General features: G+C 36.1%; 1 protein-coding gene across 1 annotated transcript in view; it reads right to left on the bottom strand.

The window, feature by feature from the left end:
• The window catches only part of rph3ab (rabphilin 3A homolog (mouse), b), a 24,194-nt gene extending 10,462 nt beyond the window's left edge, over positions 1-13,732 (bottom strand). The window contains exons 1-7 of the mRNA XM_016555999.1: positions 13,621-13,732; positions 7,897-8,062; positions 7,152-7,281; positions 5,914-5,997; positions 5,681-5,831; positions 3,081-3,293; positions 1,920-2,075 (exon numbers count right to left, since the gene is read on the bottom strand). Of these exons, the coding sequence (XP_016411485.1) occupies positions 1,920-2,075; positions 3,081-3,293; positions 5,681-5,831; positions 5,914-5,997; positions 7,152-7,281; positions 7,897-8,062; positions 13,621-13,642 (922 nt within the window). The 5' untranslated portion in view covers positions 13,643-13,732. The remainder of the gene's footprint in view (positions 1-1,919; positions 2,076-3,080; positions 3,294-5,680; positions 5,832-5,913; positions 5,998-7,151; positions 7,282-7,896; positions 8,063-13,620) is intronic.
• Between the last annotated feature and the right edge of the window lie 2,850 nt (positions 13,733-16,582).

Raw genomic sequence — 16,582 nt, 5'->3', positions numbered from 1 at the left:
TCGGAACCATTGAATGAGGGTGGGACAGGACCCACCCACTTTTGAAGACCAATGATATTGGACCCACCCACTTTTACCGTCCCTAATTCAGCGAATATGTACTTTTGACGAATGCCCTAATAAATTGAACTCCATTTAGCTACAGCCTTGAATTCCACGCTGCTGCGTCCTCAAATCCATTCCACTCGGCTCATTCAGAGTCCAGATAAAGGAAACTCCATTCCGTGTTTTCACTACTCGCGCCTGCTGCACTCCCGTGACACAGCAAAGTAAACAAAGCATCAGCATCTGCTGCTCAGATACACCTAACTCTACCTGATTCTTTATTTCAACTTTTAGATTATTTTTAATGATTTTTATTTTTATTGAAAACAAAAGCCTTTCCGATGTGATATGAGATGTGAAAAGGGAGAAGAACGTTTTCGGCAAAAGGCGGACTCGAACTCGGGTCACTCGCATCAAAAACACTACGCAACCCGCGTTACCACTTACACAACTGGAAATGTTTTGTAATGTTGTCATGTTAGTGGGCGGAGGTGAAGTAAATAGCCGCTGCCAACCAGGCGGCCTATTTGCACTTTGTGTAAATAGACACTGTTAATTAAAAGGCACCACACTACAGAAAATGGCATATACTCCAGTAAATTTTTTCTGGGGGAGGACCCACCCACATTTATTTTGCTTCCGACGCCCATGTTAATATGTGTAATCAATTTTTAAATGAACAACTTGTTTTTACTGAATGTTTTGATATCCTGGTAATCTTAATGTATCGATTCATGAATCGAGCAGAAAAATCAATATTATTTTCGATTTAGACAGTTCTGCTCTTGCGCACAATTGCCCGTTTCTGCAGAACAACTGCCACCTAGTGGTCGGGAGCATTTCCGTTGTGTTGTGGCTTAATTTCATTGTATTGTGAGCTTAGGTTTGCTTTTTTATTTTGTTGTGATTTGAGCTTATGTTTGCTTTTTTATTTCGTTGTGTTGTGAGCTTATGTTTGTTTTTTTTATTTCATTGTGTTGTGCACTACTGGTCCACCGTAGAAAATCCTTTTAACCATGCCAAAATATGATTCAAATTAAATATGTTTCAAATTGTAAATATATTTCAAATATTTTGTAAACAGGGAATATAGTTGATTAGGCGAAGGAATGCCACATCTGCAAAAATTAGAATAAAAAAATTTAAAAAAATATATAAAGAAATATTCAAAGAAATGTAAATAAATAAATAGATACATAATTAAATATACATTTAATTAACAAATAAATATAAAATATACAAATAAATCTAAAAACAATAATTATATATACAAATAAATGTAAACAAAGCAAAAATACATACATAAGTACCTATATAAAGAATAATAAAAAAAAATGAATGCATAAATAAATACATAAATATACAAAGAAATGTAAAAAACAATTAAAAAATAAATAAATACAAAAAAATGTAAAAACAAAACAAAAATAAATAAATATATACTTAAGATATACATAGAAATGTAAAAAAAAAATGAAAATCCATAAATATTCAAAGAATTGCAAAATAAATAAATAAACACCTAAATTACAAAAGAAGTGTAAAAAAAAGTGATGTGACATTTTCTCTTGCACAACATTTTATGCAAGCAACATAAAAAATTAAAGTTAGATCTTAGATCAGCACATTCTGCAACTCTAAACTCTGCTTAGTAATTAATGTGAATATAGAATAAAACCTACAGGTGAACTATAGTACTGATTATTGTAGTTTACAACTTTCTATAACAAAATCCCACAAAGGTCTCTTCTTTCCACCAACAATGAGAAAATTGACAGCAAGTCTCACAATGATTATGATGATACTTTTTAAGACATGCTTCTTCTAGTCACAGTCAAAGAAGAAGACGAAGAAGTCACTGAGGAGCTGCTTACTGGCTTCATCGGAGTCATAGCTGTTGGCCTCGTCGTCGTCGTCGTCCGCTGGCTGAGCAGGCTTCATCTCCGCTCTCTCTGCGGGATGGGCTCTCTCCTGCACATGAGACGCAGTGCTAATGGACTGATAGGATCCTCTCTCTGCCTCCTGAGCAGCTGGTAGGGACAAAAAAACTCTTCAGATTCTACTATATTACAGTTTTTCAACTGCTTGCACACATTTTCAAAACTTTACACACAAATCCAAGAATTGCACACACAAAATGCAAAATGCCTCACATCTCTTGCAAAATGAAGCACTGAATTCAAAATATCACAAACACATCTCAAAAGCAAACAATTGCAAACACCTTTGTCATAAAATTACAGTTTTTTTCAACTGCTTACACACACAATCTTTACTTGTCACACAGTTTCTGAAAGCTGACTCTCAAGCTCCTCATTTGTAAGTCGCTTTGGATAAAAGCGTCTGCTAAATGACTAAATGTAAATGTAAACACCAGATGCACACACACCAATCTGCAAAACCATGCACTAATTCTCAGCCTTTGACAATTTCATAAAATACTTTTTGCAAAACACAACACACAATTCTCTATGTAACACACAAAAATCTAACAGGAATTAATATTATGGCAAAGGTGTTTGCAAATATTTGCTTTTGAGATGTGTTTGTGATATTTTGAATGCAGTGCTTCATTTTGCAAGAGATGTGAGGCATTTTGCATTTTGTGTGTGCAATTCTTGGATTTGTGTGTAAAGTTTTGAAAAAAAAAAAAGAGGCAACGTTTTGAAAATGTGTGTAAGCAGTTGAAAAAAGATTTTTGTGTGTTGCATAGAGAATTGTGTGTTGTGCTTTATTAGTGTATTTTGTGGTTTATTAGTGTACCACATATTTGATTAGAATTACTGCATGGTTTTGCAGATTTGGTGTGTGCTTCTGCTGTTTGAGTGTCAGCTTTCAGAAATTGTGTGACAAGTCAAGATTTTGTGTGTAAGCAGTTGAAAAAAATCTGTAAAAAAAACTGTAATCAATAGTCCTAAATTGTATTGTGTGCACTTGTAGTAGACAAAATGCATGTATGCTTGAGGCATATTTTTATGCAATACTATAAAGAAATACACTATTTGTTTGTTGTCTGTGTGCATGTTTGTTGTTACCCGGCTGGAATGTGCCTGATGGGACTGGTCTGGCCGCGTGGACGTTCACCGTCTTCTTCATCAGCACTGGGGTATTCTGGGAGCTTCCCGCATCTCCATCCGCCTCTGAGTAACTGTGAGTCTGAAGGTGAGCAGGTTTTGGAGCCACAGGTGGTTTTTGGGCAATCAGGGCCGTAGCTGGGGTTTGCGGGGCCCCGGTTGTACGCGTGGGCCCTGTTTGAAATCGTGTAAATAGCACAAATAAATAAATAGAACAAAGGTACAAATTAAGCAATGTTTAAGTTTTTTCAAGTTTGTAGATGACATTTGATAATCAAATGTAACATGTCATTTCGAAGAAGGGGTACCGTCGATAAATATCGATACCGTTTTATCGCCCAGGCCTACAATGCATCCAATATAATGATACACATCCGATTTCTTTCTCCACTGTTCACAGATAATCAAATGTAACATGTCATTATTGCATAGTCTTCACTGTATAAATTAAATATAGATTAATTCTTGTTAAAACTACAAAGTAATTCAGTAAAGAGCAGCGAGTGATTTTCTCTCTTTTAATTTTTTAGATTAACATTAAGGACCCCGAGCTGGTAAATTAGGAGCGGTCACTTTAAGAGACAATGCATTAGGGCTGGGCGATATAGTAAAACAATTTATCAATGATATAATGTTTCAAATCGTTCGGTATGATAATTATTGAAATTTTTCATACCTTTTTTTAAAACAAAGAGCAATAGAAAAAATGTTTTATCGAAGAAGGGGTACCGTCGATAAATATCGATACCGTTTTATCGCCCAGGCCTACAATGCATCCAATATAATGATACACATCCGATTTCTTTCTCCACTGTTCACATTCACTTAAGACATAACCGACAGTATTTCGAGGATACTCACCAAGATGGGTATTTCGACTTAATTTTGTATGTATATGTCGGTTCAAGAGCAAGAAGAGGCAAAACTCAATTCGGTGTTCAAGGGCTGTGAGACGTGGTGCTGAATTAAGCTCTTTCACTTCTTTTTGTGTTTGAATGTTTAATCTGGCGAGGTGTATTTGTTCGTTCAGGCGCAGGAGGACGCGAAGGAGAGCTCGGTTCGGTGTTCGCGCGTCAGCTTTATGCGTGCGCACCGAACACAGCACGCGAGTATTCAATTGAGTTCTCGTGTCTTGTGCTTGAATGCTTTAAAATCTCTTGAATGTTTAAATTGGCAAGGCTTAAAAACACGTGCAAATAATAAGCTTTCGTGACGACGCGCAGCAATGGCCCGTCAACTGTCCAGAGCTTCTTTTTAGGCTGGCCTCGGGCAGTCGGTTGAAATCGCCGGGGGGCCCTTCACAGCCGTGGGCCCCTATAATACCCCACTAGCAACGGCCCTGGGTGGATCCACTGTCGGATCTGTAGCTTATATAACAAGCATACACATTCATACGTATACAAATTCAGCTTTGATCACAGAAATAAATTATATTTTACTATAATTTCACATAGAAAACAGTTATTTTAAATTGTAATAATATTTCACAATATTACTTGTTTCATTATATATTTTTTATATCAAACAAATGCAGCCTCGGTGAGCAGAAGAGAATATTATTAGAATTTAAAATAACTGTTTTCTATGTGAATATATTGTAAAATGTAATGTATTTCTGTGATCAGAGCTGAATTTTCAGCATCATTCCTCCAGTCTTCAGTGTCACATACTCCTTTTATATGTATCTGTTGTATAAAATCAATGCCACATTTGCAATTGTGCTAATATTCAGTATAACAACATTGTATATAATCCCTTCATAATATATTACATCTGTAAAAAAAAAAAATAATTTTATAAATTACAGGGATATTTTGCCCGCATATTTTTTAAAAATAATTTTGGTGGCATTACTTTCCCAGTTTATTGTGACAAGTAGATGAATAGTTCACCCAAAAATGGAAATTTAGCTTTTTTTTATTATTATTTTAACTTCAATCCATTGCTTAGTTATTCTAATAAATATATTAGAATGAGTTATTCATTCATAATATTACTTCCTTCAGTGATAAAGTGGTCTGGTTTGAATCAGGAGAGAAATCTGCACAGATCAAGCACCGTTTACAAGCCAAAACAGCTCTAAACTAATATGTGTGGGGATTTTGATGTGAGAGGACAGCAGAGAATGGACTTTTTCACTGGAGAAAGCGTTATTATGGATTATGGAGTTGTATTTTACCTGGAAGCAACGGTTTAAAGTTAAAATTGTCTTAAAGATGGATTTGTTTCTTACAAACACACAGCTTTTGGCTTCTCAAGACATTAACTGATGGACTGGAGTGCTGTGGATTGCTTGTGGATTATTGTGATGTTTTTATCAGCTGTTTGGACTCTCATTCTGACGGCACCCATTCGGATCCATTGGTGAGCAAGTGATGCAATGCTACATTTCTCACCAAAATCTGATGAAGAAACAAACTCATCTACATGTTACATTTTCAGTACATTTTCAGCACATTTTCATTTTGGGTGAACTATTCCTTTAAGTTTTCTGGGGTTGTAACATGTGGCAGTAACCTGTAGATGATGGAAAAGTTCAAATCACAGTTTGTCCAGCTCACCTGCGGCCGGTGCTTGAGATTGCACAGCCGCTGGAGGAGCTGCAGGGCTCTTCTTAGGACTGGGATCTCTGGCTCTGGACATGGGCATCGGTGAGGGCAAGAACTGCTTAGGGAGACCTTTGAAGAACCAGGCTCCAGATCGCTTCCATACCTTTAATAGAAAAATACGCAAGCAACATTTACAGCCAGTTAGACTCCAGATCACGTTCTTGCGATGCTTGTTATTCCCCCACCTCTCTCTGCTCACTGCAGATCTTGCAGAGCCACACAGACCGCGGCCGAGCGTTCGCCTGCACTCCACACTTGGTGCACATGTTCTGAGGGGAATAACAGGACGTAGTTATGAAATCAGTTCATTACAAACAGTAAAACAGTATTATAAATAGTGAGCGGAATGAACTAAACAGCTGTGACACTTCCATGCAGTATTTCAAGTCGGATGAATAGAGCTTCTGCATCGCCGACTATTTAAGATGTGCATTAAAAGTTTTCGCCACTAGAGGTGGCATTTTCAAAACAATAACAAAGGCGAAGCTTGATGACGCTATGAAGCTAAATTTTTTATTACCTGTACCTTCCATAGTTATTCAAACAGCGAATAGATTATACAGAGAAAGCGAGCAAAGAACATTTTCATTGTCGAAGAACATTATGACCGACTTGATGTCTAGCGCGAGTTAAAAATCTCCCCTTATAATCAATAAAGCTGTCCATACACGGTTTGATGAATGAATCTCTTACATCATACGTACATCTGCACTTTGTTGTTTATGCTGAGAGAATTCAGTCGGCGAGTGCGTGCAGTGAACAAAAACTCATCTGAACGCCTCTGATTGGCCATTGCATTCATAAGCTCAACGGACTCGTGTGTGATTGGTTAAAATGCGCAACACTGTAAAAACACGTAAAACATCATGGCGCAACATTGAGCGGTTCTAAATTTAATGCTGCGGTCAACACTTTTCATTTTATTCACGACAGCCGTAATGGATTTAGTTTAACTCAGCATTTGTGTTGTGTGTTACCATAGTTTCTACAAGCGGAAACTGAGGATAGTGCAGATGTTACGTCATTGATAGACGAGCTATTATTTCAAATTGGAATTTCTCTGGATTTATGAATCCTTGGGAACTTTTGGGATAATGTAAGTACACAACTGCATGAAATATATCACGCTGTGCAAGTCGTTTTTGGATATTTTATTATGAAAATCTTACATATTGTGCCTTTAACGTTTCAGAATCAAATTCCATTTTGTTGTGTTATTTATTTTATTGCATGTACCAAATGTATAGCAATCCCATAAGAATTCAAATGATCTAAACATGAGCTTCCATTTAGATAATATTATTTTGGTTCATTTTACCGTATTGACCCGAATATAAGACGATGTTTTTTTCTTGGAAATACATCTGAAAAAACGCGGTCGTCTTATATTCGGGCCAATACGGTATTTGAATTAGTTTCTCACCTTTTTACAGTCCTCACAAACCACTGATCTATCACCTCCGGCTCCCAGCTGCTCTCCACATAAAAGGCAGCGCGACACTCCGTCCCCACAAACAGCTTTTTTCATGTTGTCCAGACGATTCACCAGACGTCTATCATCAATAAAACAGAGAGTGCATATTGGTCATGTTAACATATACAGTGCCTTACACTTATATTGGCACTATAGTAAATATAAGCAAAATAATCGGCATGTCCTTGCTGTTGCTTATGCTTCTGCGCATAATCTTTCTTTCAAAATATTCAAAATAATGTAACCTTTAATAAATAAATACTGTAGTATAATTGTTTCTTTTATGCCAAAAATCATTAGGATATTAAGTAAAGATCATGTTCCATGAAGATATTTTGTAATTGTCCTACCGTAAATATATCAAAACTTAATTTTTGATTAGTAATATGCATTGCTAAGAACTTCATTTGAACAACTTTAAAGATGATTTTCTCAATATTTAGATTTTTTTGCACCCTCAGATTCCAGATTTTCAAATAGTTGTCTCTCAGCCAAATATTGTCCGATCCTAACAAACCATACATCAATGGAAAGCTTATTTATTCAGCATTCGGATGATAAAAAATGGACCCTTATGACTAGTTTTGTGCTCCAGGGTCACAAATGTGCTATTTAAATAAACATTGTATTGTATTGTATTGTACTGTACAAGTTGGCGATGACAATCAATAAACATCCATAATCTCTCTCCTACCCAATCCTCTCTTGCTCCATTGCCTCCATTTTTTCGGCACGGACGATGACGCTGTTGATGATCTCCTTCTCCTCATCAGTCAGCTCTGCACCGAGACACGGTCCAGACTGCACATGGACACCTTTCGTGCCCATCACCGCGTCTGTCATCGTGAAATCACTGGAACCTGTGACGCAAGAATGAATAACAGTGAATACACACACACACACACATATATACTGTGCGTTACAGTTTTTTACGATTGCTTACACACTAAAATTAAACTTTTCCAACAATTAGCAAAAGACAGTACTATACCTTCCACCATACTCTCCGTTTCTAAACCCTATCGAAGAGTTTTTCTCTGCATGGCGGTGGAAGGTTTACGATCTCCAGCCCCAGGCTCAGGTACCCCTCATTCAGGCCATGGAGGACGCCTGTGACCAAGTCGACGCCGCAGCTGTGCAAGGATGGATTCGACATTCAAGACGGTTCTTCCCGCGTTGTCTTGCTAATGAGGATATTGCTTGTGATGTTGATGAAATTCTCTGGCCAGATCCAGCTAGGCGAAGAGATAATGTATAGTATGTTTACTGTAGTATTTTCTGTACAATATTGTCAGTTTTTTCAGATTATTTTTTATGGTTATTTACTGTAATTGTAACCTGCACTGGATACAGTATTTTACGTTTGTCTGTTGTTTGCTGAGCTAACAGTGTTATGCACACTACTGTAGTAGCATGACAACTGGGACATGTTTTGTTGTGATTCTCCATGTTGACTGATTTGGGTATATGGAGAGAAATCAATGATATTTTCGTCAGTCTGCAGCATTGGTCTTGTGTAGTGTTTGGTGAACTATTGTATAGTTGCACTTTCTCTGTGTACTTCATTTACAGTACTCTAATCACTGAGAATTAGACTTGCTAAAAGTGTTTTAGGTTAGCAACAGCAGTGTGTAACTGGTTCAAAAAGATTAAAGTCATATGAAATGTGTGTTTCGTATGGTAACAAAATATTGTTTTTATAAAGTTGTGTATAGTTTTGACAAAAGTGTTCCATTTTGCAAATGATCTGAAGTGTTGTGCTACTTTGGTGTAGGGTTGTGTTAATTGTGTGTAGTGTTTTGACAAACCGGGCCCTGTTTTCAAAATTGTGCTTAAGCAATCGTAAAAAACTGTAATCATACAATTAATTTTTGTAGCATGCTTAACATTTGAACAAGAAGCAAGGGTATATGCTGGTCGCTGTCGTCTTGTGTTTTATAACAAATTCAATAAAAAGACTTAATCAAATAAAAGATTATGAAACGTATGTATTATTTTATCACTGCCTAGACTGGCTTCAAATTTGTGTGATGGAGCTACTCCAAACCACCAATAGAGGGCACTACAATGAAGACTAATGCATTTGGGGTTGTAACTTAAATCTGTATGAAAAGTAATTCACAAGTAGGCTAATTTATGTAACATGATAGACCTACTCACCCCAAACAACTTTGCTTCATCAGTATTAATTGCTATAAATAAAATCATTAGTTTAGTGTTATATGGAGGACCAAAAGTGCAGAAAAAATAATAAATAAATAATGGAACATGTGGCTTGATAAAACAAATACAATTAAGTTTTCATTAAATTTAATCCTGAATTTATTTTTGTATTATTTTGCCCCTTTATTTATTTTTAATATTATATATTGATAATATATACAGGAGATGCGCAGATGCTGTCAGGTCTGAGTGGAGACGGACACAGCCATATGTAACGCTCAGGTGAGCTTCACACCTGCGATTATGATGAAGCAATCGAATATTCATATTGTGTTTATGCACTTGGTGGTTGCTTTTATCCTAAACCAGTTGCATTGCATTAAATGTGTACGTTTGATTAGTTCATGTATTTCCTGGGAATCAAACACAGAGGTTTTTACCATGTTTTTTATAATTTTTATTTTTTTTTTTTTTTTTTTTTTTTTTTTTTTTGTTCCCAGATATATGTATTCCCACATTTATTTAGACGTTTTTCATTCATTTTTTTTTTGTATTTATTCCTACATTTCTTTCTCTTCTATAATAATTAGTTGGGCTGGTCTTGCTTACCATTACTCTTGACTTGTTTTGGATTGGCATCAGGTCATACTATAGCCATATCTTGTGCAAATGTCTGACGCTTTATAGCTAGAAGTGAACATTTTAGACAAAATCATCTTCTAAATGAACTATTTTGAATTAATTGTGAAATCTACTTTTGCAGGTTGTTTGCCTGAACGGAATGAAACCAGTGCATATATATTGTCATTATCGAAAATGATTAAAATCATGTTGAACTGTAATTCGTTTGACACTGAAACAGTTCATATATAAATATACAAATACACAAATAACTAAGGGTGAGGACAATTACAACAACAGCATAAAAAACCCAGCAAACAGTGAAACAATAAACAGTAACCATACTTATTAGCTTAAGTTATTCATGTCACTGTACAGTGGTGGATATTGAGTTTCTATCACTGTAATATTATCCACAGACTCACGTCTGTCAGAAATGCAGGAACTATTTGAGATGCTTACTGTGTTGAAATCACATTTTTATGGTGACAGAGAAGTGCAAAGCAAATCACAATTCTGAAAACAAAATAACAAATTACAAACGCAAATGCAAGTCTAAAAAACAAAATAACAATTCAGAAAGCACAACAACAATTCAGAAAACATTATAACAAGTCAGAAAACACAACGACAAATCAGACAAACCGGAAGAGGTAGGTATAGTTTGAGACAGCGCCATTGGTTTGGGATTACTCACCGCTGACTGGACGAGACATCTGTCAATCAACGTATACAGAGAAGAACCAGCCGAAGAACAGCAAAGTCGTGGTAGAAAGTTCGGAGATGGTATTAAAAGTAGCTCAGTTTAAATGTATTGTATGAATTGCCCTTACTCTGGAATAAAAAATATGGGGTGTCTATTTACATTTAGTTAAAAGTGGCTATAAACCATCAGCTCCAGTGGCGCAGATGGATAAGTGTGTGTAGTTGGCTTTTTGATGCGATCGACCCGGGTTCGATCCTGTCTTTTGCCGAACTTTTTTTCTGAATTGTTGTTATGTTTTCTGAATTGCTTTTTTGCTTTTTAGACTTGCATTTGCGTTTGTAATTTGTTATTTTGTTTTCAGAATTGTGATTTGCTTTGCACTTCTCGGTCACCGTACATTTTGCTGGCAGAAACAGCACTTCTTAATGCAGAAGGCTTATCTGTGCTTATCTAAGTTCTAAAAATGAATTGCAAGCAGCAAATTCAAACACTGCCTACATAAAGGCACACACACACACACAAAATCACAATACGAGCCAATTATGCACTCTAACTAAATTAACCTATCCAAAGATATGTCCATACAGTCATTGCTCATTTTTAAGGTGTTAAATTAAATGATTTGATTTGTAATATTTGATTTTGTCCACATCGCTGTCCTTGACTTTCACTGATATTTTAACACATAGTTCTGTCCCAGTTTCTGTTTACATTGATTTTGTTGCACTAAATAAAGGTTCATATATAGTTATGAATGTAGGTGATGCGAAATTCCATGCATGTGCTTTACACAATCCATTTGTCACCTCTAAACTGCTAAAAGCTGAAAAGTAGCCAGTACCTAAGACATTAAAATAATAGTGGCCAGTCACATTTGAACCCAAATTGGATGCTGAAAAAAATGTCAAATACTAAAGCTTTAATCGATAATCAATGTAGATGGAGAAATTCATCTTTGATTTATTACTTCATAGGGCTACTCAGGTATGAAGAACACATGGAAAATGTGTGGGCTTAATAAGGTCACTTCCTCCATAGCAAAATGACTGTATGTACAGCATAATATGTGGATTAGTATGGCTAGAGATCTCATTTAAACTCTACAAAAAAAAAAAAAGTTATAATATTTGCATGAGTTCTTATACAAATTCGAACTGTCCAAACACATTCACATTTGCATGCTCTGCCGGCATGGTAAATTTCAAGTGCATAGTGTACATTCCTGCTGAAAAGTAGCCAGTACCTAAGACATTAAAATAATAGTGGCCAGTCACATTTGAACCCAAATTGGATGCTGAAAAAAATGTCAAATACTAAAGCTTTAATCGATAATCAATGTAGATGGAGAAATTCATCTTTGATTTATTACTTCAGCTAGCTACTCAGGTATGAAGAACACATGGAAAATGTGTGGGCTTAATAAGGTCACTTCCTCCATAGCAAAATGACTGTATGTACAGCATAATATGTGGATTAGTATGGCTAGAGATCTCATTTAAACTCTACAACAACAAAAAAAAGTTCTAATATTTGCATGAGTTCTTATACAAATTCGAACTGTCCAAACACATTCACATTTGCATGCTCTGCCGGCATGGTAAATTTAAAGTGCATAGTGTACATTCCTGCAAAGAAAACCTTTTTTTTAATTTGCCTACTAAATGCATTACAGTGTATATCTGCCACCACAATGAAAGATATCAGAGTATAAATGTGTCAGATACTTCACTTAGTATACATGTTGGCCTAATGTCCAATAGCACATTTTGTTTTGTCCCAAGGTGAGAGGTCCCAAAATCCATATAACAAATCAAGACAGAACCATTACATTACACAGTACAGCAAAAAGCCAAAACTGTACTGCTCTATAAGAATACAGTTTGCATGCAACCAATCAATAAATACAAATCTATAGCGACACATACATTTTAATACCCTTTTCTCAATATCTTTCCACATCACTGCTCTACAGTGACGCATAATATAATTTCTTGATTTTTTGTCCTGAAATGTTTTTTACTGTAGACGCCTTACATCTGTTATCAACAGCAGTCATCTCATTAAATCTCAGCATAGGCTACAAATAAAATTTGTATAGTCATTTGACTGCAAGAATCCACGCCTTCATCAATTTCCTTCTGCAAGGGAAATACATCAAATATCATTCTGCATGATCAAACTGAAGCGGCTCGATACAGAGAAACCCATTCCAAAACTCCACCGCAAACAAGCAGAATGACTAAATATGTGATGAGTGGAACTAGGTCACATCTCTACAGAAAACACTTACTTGGATACCCCTGAAAGCATGTGCCTGGCCATACACTCCCACTGTTGTAGTCTAGTATTAATAGCTCTAAAATGCACAAAGCAATCTTGATCTCTGCCTTGCTGCGCAATAAGAGCCGAAGCGCTCGCGATCTCGTCTTTTGTACCATTAGAGGAACGCACCTTGCCTCTCTCCTCTCTCAGTGTAAAGCAGAAGCAAAACCCGCATTGAGATGACACACCTTAGGCTTATCTTCTAAAAGACAGTCCTACAGCACACACGAATGCGACCAGCGATAGATATTCCTCACCTAAAGCTCACATAGATTCATATTTTTACAGCAACCATTGTTCAGCCATCATGTCGATATCATTTCATATAGCCTGTGCATGGATGACTGGGGGCAGAATGCATTTGTAGCTACTGACCATCACCTCATCCGATGTAAAATCAAAAGACACCATTCTTTTTTTTTCATGCAGGGTTTTCTGTATTAAATAAATGGCAAAACTCATCAGGTTTGAGACCCGAATGCGTGCGTTCTCCACAGGATTCATCACCTTTGTCGATTGGAAAATGATGCCTTTTGCATGCATTGTGTTAATAAACATGTTTGAAATAAGCCTAAGTGAGGAAAATGTTATTTCGAATATCCTTACCTGATAACAACCGCCCACTCATGAAGGAAGGCGACTGCAAACAATGCGGACTATAGGAGTGAGGTCAGTAGCGAGCGGAATCAGCGACTGCGCACATGAGGAGAGCACAATCCTTCTCTGAGCTTTGCTTGTAGCCCTCTTTACTTATTACACGCCCGTGTTACCTTGCTGTGGAAACCCCAGTACACTGACAGTGGTGAGATTGGTAACACTTTACAATACGGGTGCACTAATATGCATTAATTCATGCTTAACTAATGCACAGATGATCACGAGTTCATGTATAATAACTCATGAAGAACTAAACCGTTTATTAATGATTAATGCATTAGCAACTAATGATCAATCTATATGATTCATAGATTAAGTAGGCTAATCAATAAGTGTTATTAGTTAATTCTCTAATAACATATTATATTAACTAATGATGTAAATTCATATGCGACCCTGGACCACAAAACCAGTCAAAAGGGTCATTTAAAAAAAAAATCTGAATAAATAAGCTTTCCATTGATGTATGGTTTGTTAGGATAGGACAATATTTGGCCGAGATGCAACTATTTGAAAATCTGGAATCTGAGGGTGCAAAAAAATCTAAATATTGAGAAAATCGCCTTTAAAGTTGTCCAAATGAAGTTCTTAGCAATGCATATTACTAAATAAAAATATACCCGTGCGATGACTGGTCTTGTAGTCCTATGTCAGTAAATCATAAAAACATCAGTAATGGGTATCTTCTGAAAAGTTCTGTAAACCACACTTTAGTTTGGAGCAAAAAAAAACATTTGCACAGGTGTTTTTGTGTGTGTGTGTGTGTGTGTGTGTGTGTGAGAGAGAGAGAGAGAGAGACTAGAGGTTAAAATGTGCATTTGCAAGTATTTTTTGCGTATATATGAGCATGTAATGTGTGGATGTGTTAATGTATCAAGTGTTAAATACATCAAATATTGTATATAGTCTTTTTCAATATCCTTTTAAAATGGTTTTGAGTCTCTTTAATCTGTTGGAACATCCATTTAGGAGAACAGATACAATATAAATTGTCTAGAAGCTTCGATGCACAATCATGTCACCGGTCTTGGCTTGATCAAAATATTTACAGTACTTCACACTGTGTCAGTTTAACCAAGGTAATGAATAATTACATTATTTCATGATAGAAAGGTAGAACCACAGTTGGTTTTCATAGTATAAAAAAAAAAGCATAAAATGGATTCAAAGTGTCAGTGTGCACAGTCATAGAACAGGCAAGAAATATATACATTAAAATAGACAAGAGTAGAAAATTCTGGCAAGCCTGCTGAGAACGAGTCACTCCTTACTCAGTGACGGGGAGGCTCTTCAAGCAGATCGTTCGAGAAGCTTGAAGGCCAGTGGGAAAAAGCTGTTCTTGAGTCCTTTGCATGGATGCTTCTGATGACATGAGCTTTTGTTATGCTTTCTGCAGTGAAGAACGTTAACACCATACAAGAGATTTTAGCATTCCGTTCAGTTCATTACTACAGTATGTGTACACCAGTAAAAGAGTGCATGCACGATCCAGCCGAGATATATGTGACCCTGCAGCACAAAAGCAGTCTTAAGTCGCTGGGGTATATTTGTAGCAATAGCCAAGGTCAAAATTATTGATTTTTCTTTTATGCCAAAAATCATTAGGATATTAAGTAAAGCTCATGTTCCATGAATATATTTTGTACATTTTCTACCGTAAATATATTAAAACTTAATTTTTGATTAGTAATATGCATTGCTAAGAACTTCATTTGGACAACTTTAAAGATGATTTTCTCAATATTTAGATTTTTTTGCACCCTCAGATTCCAGATTTTCAAATAATTGTATCTCAGCCAAATATTGTCCTATCCTAACAAATCATACATCAATGGAAAGCTTATTTATTCAGCTTTCAGATGACGCATAAATCTCAATTTCGAAAAATTGACCCTTATGACTGGTTTTGTGCTCCAGGGTCACATATATACAGTATATATAGTGGATTTAACATCAAAATTTTACATCTAATGTTAAAATTAATTTTAATATATCCTTCTCCCTTTAAATACGTTGGCCAAGAATAAATTATAAAAAATTAAATAAATAAAAATAAAACTTTCAGTTTCATTGTATTGTTGACGTTTATATGGGATCATTTAGAAAGTAATTAGTAATAAGTAATGCAATACTTTTAAGGGAGTAATTAATACAGTAATCTAATTACACTGTTGAAAATTAGTAGCTGGCAATTAATTACAGTAACTTACCCAACACTGCTAACAGCCAAGTTATTTAGAAATTTGCTGTAATGAAGAAGTGAAACAATGCGTTAACATAACTTTAAATTGTGGTATTTTGATGAACTTTTATCGGGTCATTGAATTGCAAAGCCTCGGTAAACGGAGTATGGTTGATTTCGAGTCATGTGACTCCTGACATTTCAGCTCCACATCATTTACAAGTTTTAACATGTAGCCAACACAAATTTCACTCGACATATGTGAACAGACTGTAAAGAACCGGTAAAATAGGCTACTCCTTCATTTTCATTTGACAGAGCAATTCCCTTCTCATGCATGGACTGAAACAAACTGATGCGGTTTATTCGCGTTGTGCATCAGCGTCAATTAAACCAGAAAACTTCGTTTAGTAGGCTATAGAGTCTGGAATAGAGCGGGACTCTCTTCAGCTTCCAAATACGCGTCAACACGCGTCTCTGCAGCAATGTCACTAAATTTCACTCGACATATGTGAACAGACTGTAAAGAACCGGTAAAATAGGCTACTCCTTCATTTTCATTTGACAGAGCAATTCCCTTCTCATGCATGGACTGAAACAAACTGATGCGGTTTATTCGCGTTGTGCATCAGCGTCAATTAAACCAGAAAACTTAGTTTAGTAGGCTATAGAGTTTGGAATAGAGCGGGACTCTCTTCCAAATACGCGTCAACACGCGTCTCTGCAGCA

This window comes from Sinocyclocheilus rhinocerous, unplaced genomic scaffold (assembly GCF_001515625.1).
Source record: "Sinocyclocheilus rhinocerous isolate Xijiao unplaced genomic scaffold, SAMN03320098_v1.1 scaffold3059, whole genome shotgun sequence".
Taxonomy (NCBI): domain Eukaryota; kingdom Metazoa; phylum Chordata; class Actinopteri; order Cypriniformes; family Cyprinidae; genus Sinocyclocheilus; species Sinocyclocheilus rhinocerous.
Note: the sequence above shows the minus strand (reverse complement) of the source record. Positions and strands in the feature narration are given on the sequence as shown.